The sequence below is a fragment of the Gadus morhua genome, chromosome 6, assembly GCF_902167405.1.
Source record: "Gadus morhua chromosome 6, gadMor3.0, whole genome shotgun sequence".
NCBI lineage: Eukaryota > Metazoa > Chordata > Actinopteri > Gadiformes > Gadidae > Gadus > Gadus morhua.
The window spans coordinates 7,560,107-7,581,265 of NC_044053.1; the positions used below are offsets into that span (position 1 = coordinate 7,560,107).

Genomic DNA, 21,159 nt, shown 5'->3' on the forward strand with positions numbered 1-21,159 from the left:
TAATATCCCTCGGAAATAACGTGGCTGTCAGTCAGAGATGACTGTCGACTGAAAAGGGAAAAATAACCTGTAACATAGTTTCCTGTTAATCTCCATAAATTGACCACGCAACCAGATACATGGCCTCATTAACTTGGCCAAGTAGGCCTATCTGGTCACTATATTAAACCACAGTGACTGAACGCTTTCATGAAGGCTTTTGCTTCTAAGCGGTTTACTGGAGGAGTCCGTAAATCTGCGCGCTTTACGCATTTCCCGCCAGGCCTCAGGTAGGTCCCGCCCCCTACCAGTTGAAAGCCGGAGTTGGATTTAGGAGAGCACGGAGCGCAGAGACGCGTCACCATGGCACCCCTCGGACTCAAAGCACTTGTTTGTGACAGTAAGTGCGAAAATGTTTAATTTACTCTAGGTTGATTTGATCCTACGTAATAAATCGGAAAACTAAGGCCTACTCTACGTTACTCTTTGAAATGGTGTTGACTGCAGTTTCTCCCCAAAAGATTGCGCAAAAGGCGCGCATCAACCCTCCATTTACTTAACGGTCGCTCCTACCAAATCGCCTCACTCCAGAATTCCAGATTTTTTGGAAATTATCTTTGAATAGTGTCGATCAATTCACCTTTGAGCTTTTATTCTCTTCATAATACAGGTAGTTTTGTGTCAGAGTGCGGAGTCCTGTTTCTGCGTAAATCCTTACGCTCTAATCTGTGTCTGTGAGGATTAAAGTACTCCAGTTCCTCTTGTGCGATGGCGCTGTGTTAGCCTGCTCTATGGAGTCGACCGGACTACTAAACAACAAGGATTGACTGACAGGCTACTTGTTAAATTTCCGATGATGCTCATGTTGCTCAACATTGGCACGAAGCGTTATTGTGCATCAGAACGGTTCTTAGCACCAGGCGCTATAGTGTATGTTGTCTCCAGCTGGTGATGTCTATTGTCACGCACAATGTAAACATTCCATGGATGACCATCAGGCTAAACTCCCAGCCGACACAATGTCCTATATATGGTGGCCAGATGGAGCAAGTGATAACTTGCCAGATATTGTTTAAACTCCAGTGCCCTATTTTTGTTCAAAGGTAAATTGTATCTGTTCATGTATAGATCTAACAATTCGATCACAATTTTGTTTGTGCCATTGTACAATAGGCCTACTTATCCAAAGTGATGGTGGTGCTAGTTGTGGTGGTGTAAATGATGGTGTTGATACTGTCAGTGGCGGTGTAACACAAAAAAGTAACAACGTGTGTATATATAAAGGCAGTCACTGTGAAGTTATTTGACATTTCGCAATCAAGCCATATGCATATCTACGCATTAAAAAATATTCCAGTTTGTGTGGCGCACATGCTTGATGGATATCGTCTGTCTCCTGAAGCACCAGCCTGGCTGGATGTAACCACGTCCGGCGGGGGCGTTGCCTCTGTCCTGTCCTGTCTTTGTCCAGCTCTCACCTAATCCTCTAGTAATGAGATCCACAGAGCCATCCACTGTTTCCATGATGAAACCCCATGGCTTCATTTTCTTATCATTTATTATCTATTGAATACACTGATTTCAGAAACGTGTCGTAGGGGGCATCTTTCTCAAAGTAGATGCGACTGGTATGTGGACATTGGGGGATCAAACCCAGTACCTGAAAAAGTAAATAGTTTAAGTGCATAGTTTCTATCTACATGTGGCTTCAGTGCGCAACATGTCACACTGTTTTTTATGCTAGCCAATAGCCATACAAGTCTGAGCTTATGCTGGCCACGTGTGTGACCTGCTGTGTTATCAGATGTGTGTGTGTGTGTGTGTGTGTGTGTGTGTGTGTGTGTGTGTGTGTGTGTGTGTGTGTGTGTGTGTGTGTGTGTGTGTGTGTGTGTGTGTGTGTGTGTGTCTGAGTGTGTGTGTGTGTGGGTATGTGTGGTTCTATGTATGTTAGTATGTGATCAGATATGTGTGTGTGATGTAGTTCTGTGTGTTTGTATTAGTTAGTATGTGATCAGATATTTATTTTTGATGGTGTGTATGTGTTTGTATGTGGGTGTTACTATGTGATCGGAAATGTGTGTGTGTGTATTTTGTGTGTGCGTGTGGGACATCCCATCGACTGACATAGAAAGATCTGGAATAACGGAGCGTCTGGATAAGAGGATTGGGAAGAGATTATAGCCAGTGATTGCTATGGTGCTCTCTCTCTCTCTCTCTCTCTCTCTCTCTCTCTCTCTCTCTCTCTCTCTCTCTCTCTCTCTCTCTCTCTCTCTCTCTCTCTCTCTCTCTCTCTCTCTCTCTCTCTCTCTCTCTCTCTCTCTCTCTCTCTCTCTCTCTCTCTCTCTCTCTCTCTCTCAACAAACATAAACAGGCAAAAACACGTCACACACACACAGGGAAGTAAACACTGCCAGGCATAAGGGTTATATTCCCTGTATAGCTAAAATGGTAGAGCAAGGCATTAACCCTGCCAGAGTTAGGGCTTATATTCCCTGTCCGGTTCAATTGGTAGAACAAGGCATCCACAATGGGTTAGGTGTTATATTCCATCTGTAGCTCAATTGCTATAGCAGGGCATTTACACTACCAGGGTTAAGGGTTATATTATCTGTGTAGCTCAACTGGTAGAGCAAGGCATTCATTATGACCACAAGGGTTAGGTGTTCAATTCCCACTAGTCCTCATAAATTCCTCAATCAGATGCCATGCTGTAATGCTGTTTTGTAGGCTTTGTCTAAATCGATCTTTGGATGGTTGAAATATATTGACTGCATGTCTATACTTTTCTCTGCAGAGATCATGAATGATGTGATCAGGAAGGCCAGAGAGAAGGGGAAATGGAAGGTACACACCATTCTCTCTCTCTTCATACTCAGTCCTTAATAGATCGAAAGGCATGCATTTGGCATTGGTCAAACCTAATTCAATGGGTGTTTGTGTGGGGGGGGTGTTTCCATGCTAACAATGTAGGTGTTGGTGGTGGACAAGCTGAGTATGAGGATGATCTCGTCCTGCTGCAAGATGACCGACATCATGTCCGAGGGCATCACCAGTAAGAAGCCCAATGACCTAGTATTTTCCCATCTTACCCTGTTCAATAAAGTTCAGATCACATTCCAATTCAGTTCAGTTCAGTTCAGTTAACTTTCCAATTTATTCCAATCGAGTTAAATTAAATTCACATTCACTAAACAATTAAACTAAATTCAATTTATTTATTCTCAAAATCCTTCCACCCGTGGTTTAGGGTGATGAAATCTCTCTGTGCTTCCTATTCATAGAATACATCACAGAGTGTGTATCTGTCATGCTCCCTAGTCATAGGATACATCACCAAGTAATAATAATAATAATAATAATAATAAATGAAATTTATATAGCGCTTAATATGGTACTCTAAGACGCTTGTTTATCTGTGTTTATCAAGTGTTTATCTGTTGTCCTTCCTAGTCATAGGATACATCACCAAGTGTTTATCTGTTGTCCTTCCTAGTCGTAGGAGACATCAGCAAGTGTTTATCTCTCTTGTTGTGTTCCCTAGTCGTAGAAGATATCACCAAGAAGAGAGAGCCTCTTCCCAGCATGGAGGCTCTCTACCTCATCACACCCTCAGACGAGGTGAGAATGATTTGTGAACTGATGTTTCATAAAAAACAAACAATATTTTCAAAGCACAGTGGAAGAATGCCTTAATTTCAGATGATTATGTTCATATAAAAACATCAGATTATGGAAAATTAATGTTACTATTAACTATTATTTAATCCTTATTAGTAAGTGGTATAAGCGGAATAAACCACTACATGCATTTAACTCTGTAAGATTACAGTCATACAGGTTTCCGATGGCGCGTACATTACAGTCATACAGGTTTCAGATTGAGCGTATATTACAGTCATACAGGTTTCAGATGGAGCATATATTAGTCATACAGTCTTAAGATGTAGCGTATGTAAGAGTCGCACATGTTTAAGATGGAGGGTATATTACGTCATAAAGGTTTCAGATGGAGCGTATATTACTGTCATAAAGGTTTTAGATGGAGCGTATAATACTTTCATGCAGGTGAAGCATGTATAAATTATATATATATATATACTGCTATATATATATATATATATATATATATATATATAGCAGTTAAACAGGTTTTAGATGGATTGTATAAGACAGTCGTAATGGTTTCAGACAGTTGATATCACTGTTCTGAACTCACCTCTCTGTGTTGTGTGCCTCCCAGTCAGTAGATGTTCTGATCGAAGACTTCAGAGACCCCAGGAACCCGCAGTACCGAGCGGCCCACGTCTTCTTCACCGACAGTAGGTCACCAAGCGTCCAAACGCCATCACCTTTAGTCACATACATAAAGGTTGATTTCAAGTGGGAAATGGTTTTTAATATACGATTGTTTCAAATATGACTCTTTTATAAATGTATTGTTGCATTAATGCTGGTACTTTAACATTTAGAAGTGTAGCGCACTGTTTTTATATTCCATGTGCGAACTTTTAATTTACAGATGAGAACAGTTTGTAGAGATATCGGAGGATTACTCCAAAATATTTGTGTGTCTCCACCTTAAGTACAATTTGAGATACAAGCTAAATTGTATTTAAACATTTGTCAAGTATATATTTGAATGAATGCTTGATCGAACTGTGATTCATCCACCAGAGCTTTAAACTTTGGGTACAAACGACTGCTATGTTGCATTCAACATCCCAAATATGCCAGGCTGTAAGTTAACAACAGTGTTTCTGATCTCTGATTAACTCTGGCACATTGCTCCCACAGCTATCCCAGACACACTGTTCGGCCTGCTGACCAAATCCCGCGCCTCCAAGGCCATGAAGGCCCTGACAGAGATCCACGTCTCCTTCCTTCCCTATGAGTCTCAGGTAGGTCGCACTTACACTTATCTTGGCTCCAGCAGTCCTACTGCTTCCTTCTAAGAGCAGGCTCAGAGCCCATCCCGGAAACCAAAAACTTCAAGGGGCAGAGTTATGTTTTTTCTTCCTGTTCCAACCCTTCACCCTACAAGTATCAAGTAGGACCCTAACTCTTGAACCTCTCCCTAATCCTCACCCTAAGCCTTACCCCTGTCACCCTAACCTTCTCCCACATAATCACCCGAACCCTCTTGCCCTCAACCTTAACCTACTCCTTATACTACCTTACCACCCTCTGCGGTACAAAGAAACAAAGGAGTTATATTCTTTGTTTCAATGTTATTGAATATAATTCCAGTTTGTCTTTGTATGTGTGCGCGTGTGTACTAATTCCTAATTTCTCAGGGATTGTTGTATTATGGTGACAGACCATAATAAACAATATTTAACTTGAGCGAAGGAAGGGAAGGGCCTTGAATATTCCTGATCATCTTCTCATCTCCAATCCTCAACTACTTCCCTGTCCCCCTGTCTGTTAAATCCCTAATGAGTGAGGGGTGTGGGGGGATGTAGCCTTCCGGATCTGCCTCTAATCCGCTAATCCGCGTAGCGTAGCTCTCACTCGCTTTACCAATCAGGTTCAAGGTGTCATAATGAAGGGGATAGTTTTGTTTTGACGGCTTTCACAACAGATGACCTCTTCTGTGTGTGTGTGTGTGTGTCTAAAAGTGTCAATCATATTCTGCATGTGTAGGAAGCGTGATAATAAAACTAACTAACTTTGGGTGTGGGTGTGCATCAATGTGTGGGTGGGTGGGTGCGCTCGTGCACTTGTGCATGTATGTGTAGGGCTGCTCGATTATGGGAAAAAATCATAATCACGATTATTTTGGTCAATATTGAAATCATGATTATTCAAACGATTATTTTTGAGTTTGAAAACATGATGTATTTATTTTGCATGCCTCTCCTAAAAACACTTTTTAACTGAGAACTTAAAAAATACACAAAATGGTAAAAAATAAAATGTTCAAATCTAAAATAATGTACACATATTATCCAGCTGTTCTGCCCTTTCTATAAAACATAGAAAAAGAAAAATTTAATAAATCGATTATATTAGTTTTTTGATCGTTTGACGCTGAAATCGAGATCGACATTTGATTAATCGCCCAGCCCTAATGTGTGTGCAGGTGTTCTCTCTGGACAGGGTGGATGCGTTCCAGGACTTCTACAGCCCCTACAAGGCAGACGTGAAGAACAACATGCTGGAGAGATGTGCGGAGCAGATCGCGACCCTGTGCGCTACGCTGAAGGAGTACCCGGGCATACGTTATCGAGGGTAGGTCCCAGTACACAGACACCTGGATCTATGTGTTGTGTTGTATGTTGTGTGCATGCTGTGGGGTTTGTGGGGGAAGTATGTGGTTTGTTGTTATATTGTGTGCATTGTGTTGAGTTTTGTGTTTGTTGTATGTGTGTGCTTTATATGTATGTGTGTTAAGTGTGGGTGTGTTATATGTATGTGGCTTGTGCGCATGTCTGTGTGAATGTCTGTTGTGTGCATGTTGTGTTGCATGTGGTTAGTGCGCTGTGTTTGGAGTGTTGTGTTGTTGAAGTCTCACTCTCCCGTTAGTACGGCTAAATAAGACGTTTTGGTTGTCTTTTCTGTTATCTCCTATTTCAACCATTTGACATTTGTAAATGTGTTACTATGGTGATTAAATACTGCCTGGGCAGAAGAATGTAATGTAGCAGCTACGGTCAGAAAAGCTTTTATAGCACATTGAATTCTGTGCTGCTATTACACATTAACAGCTGTGAAATATAAATATCATGCATGCAATATATAAAGACTGTGTGCTTAACAGGGAGTATAAAGACTGCGCTACACTGGCCCAGATGCTTCAGGATAAACTGGACGGATACAAAGCAGACGACCCCACCCTGGGCGAGGTACGTAGATACCATACGTTAGCTTCCACGCATCAACCCCGCCCCCCCCCCCCCCCCCCCCCCCCCCAGCGGAGCAATGAATGCCAAGTCAAGGACAAGATGCCAACTTCCCCAACCTGACCTGTCCAAATGACATGTATATTACAAATACATGTATACATCACCGAGTTTTTTACTGTGATGACCTTGTAGCACTAGACACTTTTCAGCTCCATGCTCATTTTCAGGGTTGATGCGCTGTAACAGCTGGAACACAGAATTGAACACTTGAATTATAAAATGATACACATAATAAAAATGGCCTTTTGTGAAATTTGAAATATGTTCACCAAAGGGAGAACCAATAAATAAATAACCTAGCAGTGTCTGTGTGTGTGTGTGTGTGTGTGTGTGTGTGTGTGTGTGTGTGTGTGTGTGTGTGTGTGTGTGTGTGTGTGTGTGTGTGTGTGTGTGTGTGTGTGTGTGTGACGTGTCTCTCCAGGGTCCGGACAAGTCTCGTAGCCAGCTACTGATCTTGGACAGGGGGTTTGACCCGGTCTCCCCCGTCCTCCACGAGCTCACCCTGCAGGCCATGGGCTATGACCTGCTGGGCATTGAAAACGACGTCTACAAGTAAACACACACACACACAAAACACGCACACACACACACACACACACACAGTGAACACGATAAACACACAAGCCCTAAAGAAACAAACACTGAAATATAACGAAACAGATGCTTTCCCTTTTGGATGTGCGTTGGTCAGTACCAACATTTTTGGACAACATAACTGAATCGTCATACAAGTACTCTATGAAATGTCTTCTCACAAAGACCAAAGGGCTGTATTGCTATTGTTTACATTTGAGGCAAGCGCGTCCACTGGAAATGTTCTGAGGCAGAACCGGCACCACGAAGGGATTCTGAAAAATGTGATTGGTAAAGGAAGCTCTGAGGGCAGGATGGATGATTACGATGGTTAGATCACCTCTCTATACCCAGGTATCAGATGCTCTCTCTCTGCTCTATGTGAAGCTCTCTCGCCTCAGGTATGAGACGGTCTTTCTCTCTCTCTCTCTCTCTCTCTCTCACCTCTAAGTGAACCTCTCTCTCCCCAGGTATGAGACCAGTGGGATGGGGGAGGTGAGGACCAAGGAGGTTCTGCTCGACGAGGACGACGACCTGTGGCAGAGTCTGAGACACAAACACATCGCAGAGGTCTCCACGTGAGTCACACACACAACCTTACTGATTTGAATTCTCCGTCTATCTTGCCTTTATTCTCCAGTCTCCTCTCGTCTCTCTCATTTATTTTCCCCCTCGCAGCCTCTCCTCTTGACTTTCTCCTTCATTTATCTGCCTCGTGTCCACCCATATCCCTCCCTCATTATCTTTCGCTCATTATCTCCCTGTCTCTCTGCCCTCCCCAGGGCCGTGACCCGCTCCCTCAAGGAGTTCTCAGCCAGCAAGAAGCTGAGCACAGGAGAGAAGGTGGGAGATCGTGGGGGCGGTGGGCGGTTGGGGGGAGAGCCACTAACCATCACATTTAATGAGCGTTCCGTCAGCCACTGCTTTGAGCTGGGAAACGCTGCCGTAATAATCAATGGGTTGTGGGTGATGAAATGAGGGCTTTTCCGGTGTTAGGCCTGGTTTGGTCTTCTAGTCAGCTTACCATGTCTCCTGCTCTCCTCCAGACCACCATGAAGGAGCTGGCCCAGATGTTGAAGGCAATGCCCCAGTATCAGAAGGAACTGAGCAAGGTGAGGAGGAGGAGGAGGAGGAGGAGGTGACACCCTGTTTCACGTGGTTCTTATTCCATGTACTTCTACACTACTTTACTATTCTATTCTATTCCATTCTATTCTCAATACATCACAACAAATAACTTGGAAAATCATATTTGGCAATAAGTTCCATTCTACCCTACTTTACTTAAATCTCTGACTTTACTGTTATGCCCCCACTCTACTTTACTGTACTCTATTGTACTCTAATCTTTTCCACTTTACGGCTCTATCCAACTTTAACCTATTTTATTCTACCCTAACCTACTCTAGTCTATTACGCTTTAATGTTCTACCCACTGTATGCTTATCTATTTCATATTTTTTGTATTCCATATTACTCTCCTAAAATATATTGCACTATTCTCTACTTGTTTTATTTCTTTCATATACCATCCAGATTAACTTTTTTCCCATCAGAATATAGCGAGTGTATATTTCCATAGACAACATATATTTGTACATGTATAGGAACATGTGGTGCATACAGTGTTTTGGTTGCTCACTGCGTGTGTGTGTTTGTGTGTATTCTGTGATCTGCAGTACTCTACCCACCTGCACCTGGCTGAAGACTGCATGAACCGCTACCAAGGAACAGTGGACAAGCTGTGTCGCGTAGAACAGGTAGGGAGTGGACAAGCTTCGAAGAACATGTGAGGAGTGGACACGCCGTGTGGAATAGTGATGATTTAAGGGACTACTCTGGTCCTTGATTCTTATTGGCTGGAGGCGATGGTAAAATACAATCTCAACACAAACCTGTGAGCGCTTAACAATACATTTTTAGAATGAATGTGTCGGCATTCTCAAAGTATGCTATTGTGATGTTGCTTGGCAACCTTTTAGCTTTTTTGAGGAACTGTATTGCTTGTTGGGAGAATTATACTTGGTTTTCAATAAGTGATGGATTTTATTTTGTGTGTCTAAATTATGTGAAATGTTACTAGGCAGCAAAACATTTTTAAACGGCTTTTTATAAAAAGGCATTTTTGTTTTATAAAAACAAAAAGCCACTACAGGCCATGATTCACAGCAATTTCAGGACAGCTATGGGGCTTTGAAACCTGAGCCAACATGGTCATCATTAGTCACTGCTTGACGGTGTGTCGCTGATGTGAGGAATTACTGCAGCTAGCGGGGTGGGCTAAGGTGAGACACAGACCTACAAAAATGTAAAAAGGAAAACCGTGGCAAGATTAATGTCTGGGATCTAATTAATGACTGCTGCTGTCTTTCGTTTCTTCTTCTTAAGCCGTGAATTTGAATAGTCTGGACATGGGTGAATATATCTGCAGGAATCTATGTAGAAATGGATAAGTGAAAGAGGATTGGAAAACTAATCGTCAAATTGATTGAAAAAATGTAGCATGAAAGACATCATTCAGTCGTCAAAACTTAAATCTTTAAAGAAAAAGGATACTATTTTTCAGAGTAAGAAAGGAGCTTTAGGTTCTAACAAACGTTAACATTATGCAACTAAATCTGTTTAGAAATGGCACAATATGTGGGCCAGAGGCAGGGAAGGGATTATTGTACGCCGTATGGACTTTCTCAGGGTCAAAAAGCATAACAAAGCAGCTCTCTGACTGGGTTTCTCTGACACAGAAATATAAAACAATGCTTACATCTCAGAGCTCTATGATGATGATGATGATGATGATGATGGGATGATGAGTATTTTTTCTATCTTGATGGCGAAGGTGAGGATGATGGTAATGATGATGATGATGAGGATGATGATGAGTATTCTTCCATCTTGATGAGGCTGAGTATTATTCCATTGTGGAGGTGGTGTCGATGATGATGACGATGACAATGATGAAGATGATGATGACGACAATGAGGTTGATGATAAGGCTCGGTATTAATCCATCATGACGGTGGTACTGTCGATGATGATGATGCTGATGATGACGATGACGATAATGATGATAAGGCTGAGTAGTGTTCCATCATTGGTGGTACTGTCGATGATGATAATGATGACGATGGCGATAATGATGATAAGGCTGAGTAGTGTTCCATCATGATGAAAGGTGGTGTCGATGATGATGATGATGATGATGATGATGATGATGACGACCACAACGATGTGGATGATGAGGCTGAGTATTATTCCGCCTCCCCAGGATCTGGCGATGGGCACAGACGCAGAGGGGGAGAAGATCAAAGACCCCATGCGTGCCATTGTGCCAGTGCTGCTGGACGCCAACGTCTCCGTCTCGGACAAGATCCGCATCATCCTGCTCTACATCTTCCTCAAGAACGGTGAGCAGTGGACGCACGCAGACAGGGACCTGCGCTCCTGTGCCATTGGGACAGAGTTGTGATACAATTCACACGTTTTGTCTCACAAGTGTTAATGAGGACATTCTCTCTGGAATTCTCCCATTGTGTTATTTTTGTGAATGTATTATTCTTTTTTTACATAATGTAATAGTACAGAGAGTTGTAAATGCAATCTCAATGCGTTCGAGCACTGAGCATGGTTGTGTGTGTGTGTGTGTGTGTGTGTGTGTGTGTGTGTGTGTGTGTGTGTGTGTGTGTGTGTGTGTGTGTGTGTGTGTGTGTGTGATCAGGTGTCAGTGAGGAGAACCTGTGTAAGCTCCTCCAGCACGCCAACATCCCCCCAGAAGACAGTGACATCATCTCTAACATGGCTCATCTGGGTATGCCCATCATCGCTGAGGTGAGGCCCCGCCCACAAGAGTACATTCCACAACAATATCACATGTGATGACACACATGACCACACATTAGGGCTGCTCGATTAGGGGAAAAAATCACGAATATTTTGGTCAACATTGAAATAACGATTATGTTTGAGTTTGAAAACATGTTGCATTTTTTCAGCATGTCTCTGCCAAAAAAACTTTGGAACTGAGAACTTTCGCCTTAAAAAAATACACAAAATGGTCAAAAAGAAAATGTTCCAATCTAAAAAAATATAAAGATATGTATCCAGCTGTTCTGCCCTTTCTATAAAAGATTTAAAAAAAAACTGGATTATGTTAATTTTGTGATGGTTTGACGCTAAAATCGAAATCGCGATCAAAATTCGATTAATCGCCCAGCCCCACCATACATTCATCCTGTGTTTCGATATATATCCACTGAAGGAAGATACGTTATGATGTTGATTCATTGCTCAGCCATAATTACACACAGAACTCTTTCATGGAGTCGATTTTACTGTAACGCTGTTGAGTTCATCGTGGAATAAGGTAGACCGCTTTCTTTCTCAGGGAGTCCCCAAGAAGACCAAGAAACCCGACCGCAAGGAGAGGGTCAGCGAGCAGACGTACCAGCTGTCCCGCTGGACCCCGCTCATCAAGGACATCATGGAGGTACAATCATCGGTCCCAACTGTTGCAACCCAACTATTTTATCATCAATCACTGTGCCAACTCTCTTCTCCAACTCTTTATCCCTTACTGCATATCGATCACTCAGTCTCAACTATCTGTTCTAACTCTCTTCTCCAACTCTTTATCCCTTACTGCATATTGATCCTTCAGTCTCAACTATCTGTTCTAACTCTCTGGCCAAACTCTTTATCCCTTACTGCATATCGATCACTCAGTCTCAACTATCTGTTCTAACTCTCTTCTCCAACTCTTTATCCCTTACTGCATATCGATCACTCAGTCTCAACTATCTGTTCTAACTCTCTTCTCCAACTCTTTATCCCTTACTGCATATTGATCCTTCAGTCTCAACTATCTGTTCTAACTCTCTGGCCAAACTCTTTATCCCTTACTGCATATCCATCACTCAGTCTCAACTATCTATTCTAACTCTCTTCTCAAACTCTTTATCCCTTACTGCATATCGATCACTCGGTCTCAACTATCTATTCTAACTCTCTTCTCAAACTCTTTATCCCTTACTGCATATCGATCACTCAGTCTCAACTATCTGTTCTAACTCTCTTCTCCAGCTCTTTATCCCTTACTGCATATTGATCCTTCAGTCTCAACTATCTGTTCTAACTCTCTGGCCAAACTCTTTATCCCTTGCTGCATATCGATCACTCAGTCTCAACTATCTATTCTAACTTTCTGGCCAAACTCTTTATCCCTTACTGCATAACAATCAATCTGTCTCAATTATCCATCCCTAACTCTCTGTATAATCTCTCTGTCTCAATTATGTATCCATAACTCTCTGTTCAATCTCTGTCTCAATTATCCATCCATTATTCTCTGTTCACACTCTTTATCCCTATCGACATATCAATCACTCTGTCTCCCTATCTATCCATAACACTCTATCCCTACTTTCTATCACTAACTCTCTGTCCCTAAACCTCTATCATGAATGGCAATCTTAAGTATAACAAATTTAAAGAAATGTGTTGCCAGAAATGTATAACTTTACTCAAAGTAGCTAGAAAAGAAAAACTAATTTAAATTAGTTGACAAATTTGATTTAGCATGTGTTGTTAATGCGATATTAATCTGTAGTTACTGAGTCAAACTAGTCACTGTAGTATTAGTGTGTAGATACAGAGGTAAAACTAGTCACTGTAGTATTATGTATATACAGAGGTAAAACTAGTCACTGTAGTATTAGTCTGTAGATAGGTAAAACTAGTCACTGTAGTATTAGTGTGTAGATACAGAGGTAAAACTAGTCACTGTAGTATTAGTCTGTAGATAGGTAAAACTAGTCACTGTAGTATTAGTGTGTAGATATTGAGGTAAAGCTAGTCACTGTAGTATTAGTCTGTAGATAGGTAAAACTAGTCACTGTAGTATTAGTCTGTAGATAGGTAAAACTAGTCACTGTAGTATTAGTGTGTAGATATTGAGGTAAAGCTAGTCACTGTAGCATTAGGCTGTAAATACTGAACCACCTGTTGAGTGTCACTGTGTGTCTGTGCAGGATGCCATAGAGGATAAACTGGACCCAAAGCTTTACCCCTACATCTCCCAGCGCCAGGTCTCGTCCAAGTCCAGCGCTCCCTCCAGGTACTAAGATCTTCAGAGGCCCCTTAGGCACTCCTTTAACAGAACTTTAGACGGAAGGAACTTCAGTAGAGCTGTTCAGAGACAGAAGGAACTTCAGCATGACTGTTCAGAGACAGAAGGAACTTTAACGTAACTGTTCAGAGACAGAAGGAACTTTAACATAGCTGTTCAGAGACAGAAGGAACTTCAGCATGACTGTTCAGAGACAGAAGGAACTTTAACGTAACTGTTCAGAGACAGAAGGAACTTTAACATAGCTGTTCAGAGACAGAAGGAACTTCAGCATGACTGTTCAGAGACAGAAGGAACTTTAACGTAACTGTTCAGAGACAGAAGGAACTTTAACATAGCTGTTCAGAGACAGAAGGAACTTCAGCATGACTGTTCAGAGACAGAAGGAACTTTAACATAGCTGTTCAGAGACAGAAGGAACTTTAACATAACTGTTCAGAGACAGAAGGAACTTTAACATAAGTGTTCAGAGACAGAAGGAACTTTAACGTAACTGTTCAGAGACAGAAGGAACTTTAACATAACTGTTCAGAGACAGAAGGAACTTTAACGTAACTGTTCAGAGACAGAAGGAACTTTAACATAAGTGTTCAGAGACAGAAGGAACTTTAACATGACTGTTCAGAGACAGAAGGAACTTTAACATAACTGTTCAGAGACAGAGGGAACTTTAACATAACTGTTCAGAGACATAAGGAACTTTAACATAACTGTTCAGAGACAGAAGGAACTTCAGCATGACTGTTCAGAGACAGAAGGAACTTTAACATAGCTGTTCAGAGACAGAAGGAACTTTAACATAACTGTTCAGAGACAGAAGGAACTTTAACATAACTGTTCAGAGACAGAAGGAACTTTAACATGACTGTTCAGAGACAGAAGGAACTTTAACATAACTTTTCAGAGACAGAGGGAACTTTAACATAACTGTTCAGAGACATAAGGAACTTTAACATAACTGTTCAGAGACAGAAGGAACTTTAACATAACTGTTCAGAGACAGAAGGAACTTTAACATAACTGTGGAGAAACTTGTGAAACTTTACTTTTTTGGTTTAAAAATCAGTTCGGATGGACTGAGTCGGACCAAGTCTACCGAATTGTAGGCCTGAAAGCCCCCTAACAATACAGTGAGTTCATACCTTATCAACGTGGGTGGGCCCAGGGGGAATAGAACCCCTCGCCGTGGCAGTGTTTAGCGCCACGCTCTACCAGTGGAGACCTTCACATTCATTATGCTTTGCCTCTCCACCCCAACAGCAGTGCTCGCTATGGAAACTGGCACAAGAACAAGGGCCCCACTGAGATGAAGACGGGCCCCAGGGTGTTGGTGTTCATCATCGGGGGCGTGACCTACAGCGAGATGCGCTGCGTCTATGAGGTCACCCAGGCAAACGGCAAATGGGAGGCCATCATCGGTGAGTCCCACCCCATCGTCAGTAGACAGTGAAGACGGGTCATTATAGAGACAGAATAGAGACAGGTCAATAGGGAGCTGGTAGGGGTTTGATAGTGAATACACAGACGGGTCATTTAGGAGCAGGTAGGGGTTAGACAGTGAATATAGAGACAGGTCATTAAGGAGCTGGTAGGGGTTAGACAGTGAATATAGAGACAGGTCATTAAGGAGCTGGTAGGGGTTAGACAGTGAATATAGAGACAGGTCATTAAGGAGCTGGTAGGGGTTAGACAGTGAATATAGAGACAGGTCATTAAGGAGCTGGTATGGGTTAGACAGTGAATATAGAGACAGGTCAATAAGTAGCTGGTAGGGGTTTGACAGTGAATTCACAGACGGGTCATTTAGGAGCAGGTAGGGGTTAGACAGTGAATCCAGATACATATAATTAAGAAGGAGGTAGGGGTTAGGGGGCTTCTTGCTTAAGGATTCCTACAGGAAGACTGCCGACATTGGGGATTGAACCAAGAACATGTTGGCTTGGAGTCTAACAACCAAGGAACTACGGTCTCCTGTCTCCAGTTGGATTAACTTGTTTTCTTGTCCATTTCAATATGTTTCCCAAGCTATCTTTACATTTATAATATTTCCCTGAAAAATGGTTCACCACAACAAGTGGGTTAATATCAATAGCATCAGTAGGGACCAGAGAGGTAGTTTGACACTGAAGTGAGTTATTTGTATAGAAAGGGGACCTTGTTTTCTCTTCTGATGATTCATCCATTGTTAGACTTAATATATGTCCCTTCTGAATCATATTAACCCCCTTGTGGTCCCTCAGCAGAGACAACAGTATGTAACTGTGGAGAGAGAGAGAGAGAGAGAGAGAGAGAGAGAGAGAGAGAGAGAGAGAGAGAGAGAGAGAGAGAGAGAGAGAGAGAGAGAGAGAGAGAGAGAGAGAGAGAGAGAATGAGTCAGTATGTCCTCAGTACACGGGCAGGAAATGAAATAATGTATTTTATGTTGAACTGTCAAGCCCCATCTACCCATCCATCTACTGTATCCATATATTACCTTCAATTTAATGTATCTCTATATGTCCATACAAACATGCATCCAATATCTTTTCTATGCGTCACATACTAAAATAAAACCTCAACACCACAAACTAGTTCTGGCAGACCTCCTGGTCGAGAGACATTTGCTTTGTGCCGTTGGTAACGTCTGAAAGAGAGAGAGAGAGAGAGAGAGTGAGAGAGTTCAACACAGTCGACTATCTCCGATACTTTAGGCGCCACCCACATCCTCACCCCCACCAAGTACCTTAAAGAACTACAGCACCCAGACTTCATGGACCCCAACGCGCCACCTGAGGGCGCAGAAGGCCCCGCCGACCCCCCCGCAGAATGAGGTCACGGAAGTAAATACGGAGACCGCCGTTTGTGATTCATCACCACGACCACCTCCTCCTCTTCCTCCACCCCTCGTACTGTAAACCCACCTTCCTCTAGCTCACCTCCCACGGATTAAACTACAATTATAATTAAATAAAACCTTTTTAATTTTTGCCATCAACCGTTATATTATATGTTTGTGTTTTGACTCCTCCCCTTTAATTCACACGAGCCCTGCGTTTGTATATCCGTTGTGTATATTTATTTTATCCCTGTTTGTGTATCTGTTGTGTATAACATTGTCTGTATATCGTTTGCATATGTTTGTGTCTTTTTGCATATTTAATCCCTGTCTGTGTATCTGTTGTGTATAACATTCCCACTTTCCCTCTGTTTATCTGTTTGGTTATAGTGTTGATTGGGACATGAATCCGACATATCACATTGTTACTGTAGCTAAGACTGTTATTGTCTACATCAGCCAACAGATGGCATATTTGGACTTTACCACGATTCAGTATTCATGATCAGCCATAACCATGACAACTCAATGGAAATGCGTTCGAAATGTCAAATGGAATGCTTAATATAAATAATACGTGGAGTTTTCATGGTTTCCAAAGATCCTTGAATGTTTCCCCACCCAACAAACCGACATGGCTCAGTGAATAAGGTTGACGTTGTCTCTGCCACTTTATCTCACATCACACCTGTCGTTTTTTACCTTCAGGATCAACTGGAATAATCAACCCGCCCCGCTTTATGAACGCCCTGAGAACCCTGGACAAAACAGAGGAAGAGAAGAAGAGCTAAGACGACCGTTGTAACGCTAACCTTAACAAGCTAATCATTTAGCAGACATACACATTACTCAAAGAAGCATCATGATACTGTGGCATGTAAAGAAAATCCATAAACAACCAGTTTCAGTCGTATCTGTCACTTAGTTATATACTTTCAGTTTGTGTATGTTTGTGTAGACCTCTACTCTGATACTAACTTTTTAACTTTAAATTTACTGGAAGAGATTGAATTATTGTTAAAAATCAGGCATATTGCAGTGCAGTGGCTTGGATTATTTATTTATTATTATTTAATTAAGGCCTACATTGTTTTTTTAAAGAATGAATGCATTTTTTAATAAATGTTTAAGACTGCAAAATGACACAAAAAAAAGTAGGGGAAATCTATCTTAACTAATGCAAATGAATGCTAATGATATTTTAATAGTATAAGTCAGTACTACATACAATTTCTTTTATTTATGATCAGCGACTTCCTTATAGTATAGACTTCTTCAAGCATTTCTCATATATTCTGGGACAATAAATGTTCTCCTTTTCTAACGGAGCATGCCGATTTAATGGTCGATTTGTGTTTTACATGTTTGCCGTATTGTGTAAATGTATGCTATAAGGTGAGATCCAGCGTCCGAAATACCAATATGAAGTAACCCTAAATACAAATGGAAATTGGAATATAAAGTAAATTATGCCATCATGTAATTTACCTTAATAGTAGTATTATACTAGTATTTGTTATTTTGTCTTTGTACATGTGCACTGTCCAATTATTCATATAACTTGTTTAGATGTTAAGTTTTCCCTTGAAAGATTATTTTTGTGTCCGAGAAAAACAAACCATTCTCATGTGTGTGTGACTGTGTGTGTGTTGTTATTATTTTAGGCCTAAATCATGACTAAAGTATATTACTAAAACACGCTAAATGAAACCCATGCTGAGAGACCAACCAAGGACCGTGCATTATGTACACGTTGAGTTATTAAAGTGGCATCTGAGTTATTAAAGTAGCCTCTGTTACTCTTGCTTACGTTGATGGCTCCCTTGTTGCTCTCTGAAGAGGTCGGAGGGGTTTAAACTGATGGATGAGGTTTTTGGGAAGAAACTTTCCTTCGACTCAGCTTAAAGTGATCTCAGATGGTTTCAACACGTCAACACATTAGGCAGCATATTAATGTAGTGTCCCCTTGGCTCTTTTGTGCCTGGAGTGATTTAATTTATATTTTTTTTATTTAAAGATGCTATCTTTTGATAATCTTGTAATTTAAAAATAATCTGGAGATATCTAGTTAATGCTGATCGATGCTAATTTCAATAATGTTGTCAATAAAATCCCATCCTATAATTGATATATTCTACCTGTACCTCTCTTGGTATGCAAAGATCTTACTGTCAACACACCCAAAGCCCCTCCCACTCACGGCCCCAGACACCCAAAGCCCCTCCCACTCACGGCCCCAGACACCCAAAGTCCCTCCCACTCACGCCCCAGACACCCAAAAACCCTCCCACTCCTGCCCCAGACACCCAAAAACCCTCCCACTCACGCCCAACACACCCAAAGCCCCTCCCACTCACGGCCCCAGACACCCAAAGCCCCTCCCACTCACGCCCCCCAGCGAGCCCAGCCTGGCCATCAGGACTACCATGAGTTCCCCCTGGTGCCAGATCTAATGTAAATCAGGACAGCCCAGTGTCTAGCAGCGGCGTGCGATGGTTTGATAACCCAAACTGTCAAGCCGAACACAGCATCAAAGTGGTTTAACGAGCTGAATACGAGGCCAGGATTGTCTGTCACACGCATGCATGCAGAACGCGATTGAAACACATCTCGACATGATAGGTAGCACATCATCAGAACAACGGTGCATGAAAACGGCGATGGAAGAAAAAGGAAGGGTGAAGGAGAGATGTGTTCTACATCTCTCCTTCACCCGTGTGTGTCAGACACTACTCGGGCCAATGTTATTGCAGTGTTGTTGAAAGGCCTATATTCTTTATTGTAGGTTTTGGTTGAAGGGCTTTCAAGCTTTTGATGGGGTAGTTAGTGGATCATTCAGCTGAATAAGAGGTGCTCTTGCTTTGTTCTTTGAATAGGGGGAGAGAGAAATATGTTGGGCTATTGGTGCTTACTTTCTGAAGGTGGAGAGAGTAGCATTGCTAGTGCCACAGTCGCAATCAGACATGAACAAGAGATACCAAACAGAGCAATCTGCAGGTACATTGTAATATTTTTTTACATTTATATTAGAAAAATGTTAAATGTGTTAAAAATGTTTTTTTATACGTTTAAACATTTTTTTTTTTTTTCATAACAGTACTTGTTACTAAGCAGTTTCATGGCTTTTTTGTTCGATTCAAATGCACAAAAATTCCCCCAAAATGCAGGAAAATAAACATTTGAATATTTCATTTTCCTGCTGGGGGGCCGATACCCCGAATTAAAAACTGGACTGACTAGGGCTATGTTTCGCTCTATATTTCCCGGCCTGAATGTTGTTCCCGGTCCGGCCCTTCAGCGGTGCTACGCTGGTTAGCCTCAAGCATTTTGCAGCCAGTTAGAGGACAGAACAAGTTATTATTTCTTATTTTTACTTATTTCTAGAAGTTTCCCTCCTGGGAGGGTCTCAAGCTTGCACATTGCGCCTTTAAATATTTGTCCCCTAGCACTTGTTTTGTCTAATGCGGTCCTGATGCTGCATGTGGGTTACTGAATTCAAAGGATTTATAGATATTTTTATGAAATATCAATGGGGAATAAAAGGCACTGAGAGAATACATGAAAGTAAAAATGATGTAATACCCTTGTGAAACCACAGGGAGAGCCACTGCTACACACAACGTATAGGGCTGGGAACACTGTTTATGGTGTAGTGTTGTAGTGTGTATACTGTATAAGTGGAGCTGAAGGAGTCCAATTTATTTTATTGTGTAACGGTGACCTACAATTAAAGTGAATGTACAATATTTTAAGCCGGAAATAAAATATGTTTATCGTTAACAATTTATACTTTTAATCCCAAATTCTCTTACCTAAATTGTAATCGTCTATTTTCAGCTTGGAAGAGATGCAAATGTGGTTACTGTTGAGTACAGCCCCAGTCCAGCATAGCACAGTTAAAACACATTCAGAGTAAAACTTAGAGACATCTAATACAATAGGGTTAATCTAAATCAACCAGTAAAGTAAAATAAAGAAACTAAATAGCCTTCCAAAACACTTGGGAACCAAAAAAAGAGGAAAAAACACTCAAACTAATTGATTTGAAATATGTAAAATTGATAAATGACACTCATCAACAGGGGGAACATTTTAGCAAGTCTCATTTTATTTTTGGATTTCCTGATGAATTTTCACCCACACTTCTCTCTCCCTGTCACCCTGTGGCAGAGCACTGCCCACGTGGAAGCTAAAATACTGGACTGTATTTCCCTGGAACACTGCACTCCTCACTGCCCACGGATTCATCAGTCTCACTGCACATTAGCATGGTGCTAGGCTCACCTGCGCATTTTACCTGCCGCTTTGATCTGGACCGCGTGGGCGACTGGATGGAGTTGGAGCACAGCTTTTTTATTATTATATATTTTTGTACATATGGCATACAAGCAACTCTCTAAAATCGGCAAAAACTGTTTGAGAGAGAAACTAATCTATGCAATGGAATTCACATAAGGTTCTGTAGGATACTATATTATAGAGGAATATATATATAGAGAACTCTTATCATACTATACCATTCCAGCATTACAAAAGATGGCATTTGGATCGGTTTTTAACTATCTACACATTTTACAATAGTGATTGGATATTGATTGATTATATCATTCCATGTATTAGTTGAGTCTCTGTTGTTGTTCTGCAGTCCATGCATTCAACATCCATCAGTACTTCCAAAACCATGACGATCAATTAACCAATCCGATCGACCCAACCGTTCAGCCATCGATTGTATATACTCTGCTGATAATATAGCGACAAAAATA

At 41.5% G+C, this 21,159-nt stretch overlaps 1 protein-coding gene across 3 annotated transcripts; it reads left to right on the forward strand.

Moving 5' to 3' along the window:
- The first annotated feature begins 215 nt into the window (after positions 1-215).
- stxbp1b (syntaxin binding protein 1b) lies at positions 216-18,521 on the forward strand. Of its 3 annotated transcripts, none has more exons than XM_030359681.1 (20): positions 216-379; positions 2,774-2,823; positions 2,950-3,031; positions 3,521-3,597; positions 4,220-4,298; positions 4,774-4,877; positions 6,062-6,210; positions 6,740-6,824; positions 7,306-7,436; positions 7,928-8,035; positions 8,240-8,300; positions 8,504-8,569; positions 9,137-9,217; positions 10,723-10,861; positions 11,173-11,282; positions 11,839-11,940; positions 13,481-13,566; positions 14,839-14,996; positions 16,269-16,397; positions 17,102-18,521. In XM_030359681.1, the coding sequence occupies exons 1-19, from the start codon at positions 343-345 to the stop codon at positions 16,385-16,387; spliced, it is 1,824 nt and encodes a 607-aa protein (XP_030215541.1). In that variant the 5' UTR covers positions 216-342; the 3' UTR covers positions 16,388-16,397; positions 17,102-18,521. The 3 variants fall into 3 exon arrangements, with proteins under 3 accessions (XP_030215541.1, XP_030215543.1, XP_030215542.1); XM_030359682.1 differs by having other exon boundaries at positions 257-379; positions 16,269-16,388; XM_030359683.1 differs by lacking the exon at positions 16,269-16,397 and having other exon boundaries at positions 255-379.
- Positions 18,522-21,159: the final 2,638 nt, after the last annotated feature.

Bases quoted from the DNA above. Each gene is read 5' to 3' on its own strand.
- stxbp1b (XM_030359681.1), top strand. From the start codon at position 343: ATGGCACCCCTCGGACTCAAAGCACTTGTTTGTGACA. The intron at 7,437-7,927 runs GTAAACACACAC...CTCTCTCCCCAG, and splicing joins ATTGAAAACGACGTCTACAA to GTATGAGACCAGTGGGATGG. The intron at 8,570-9,136 runs GTGAGGAGGAGG...TGTGATCTGCAG, and splicing joins ATCAGAAGGAACTGAGCAAG to TACTCTACCCACCTGCACCT.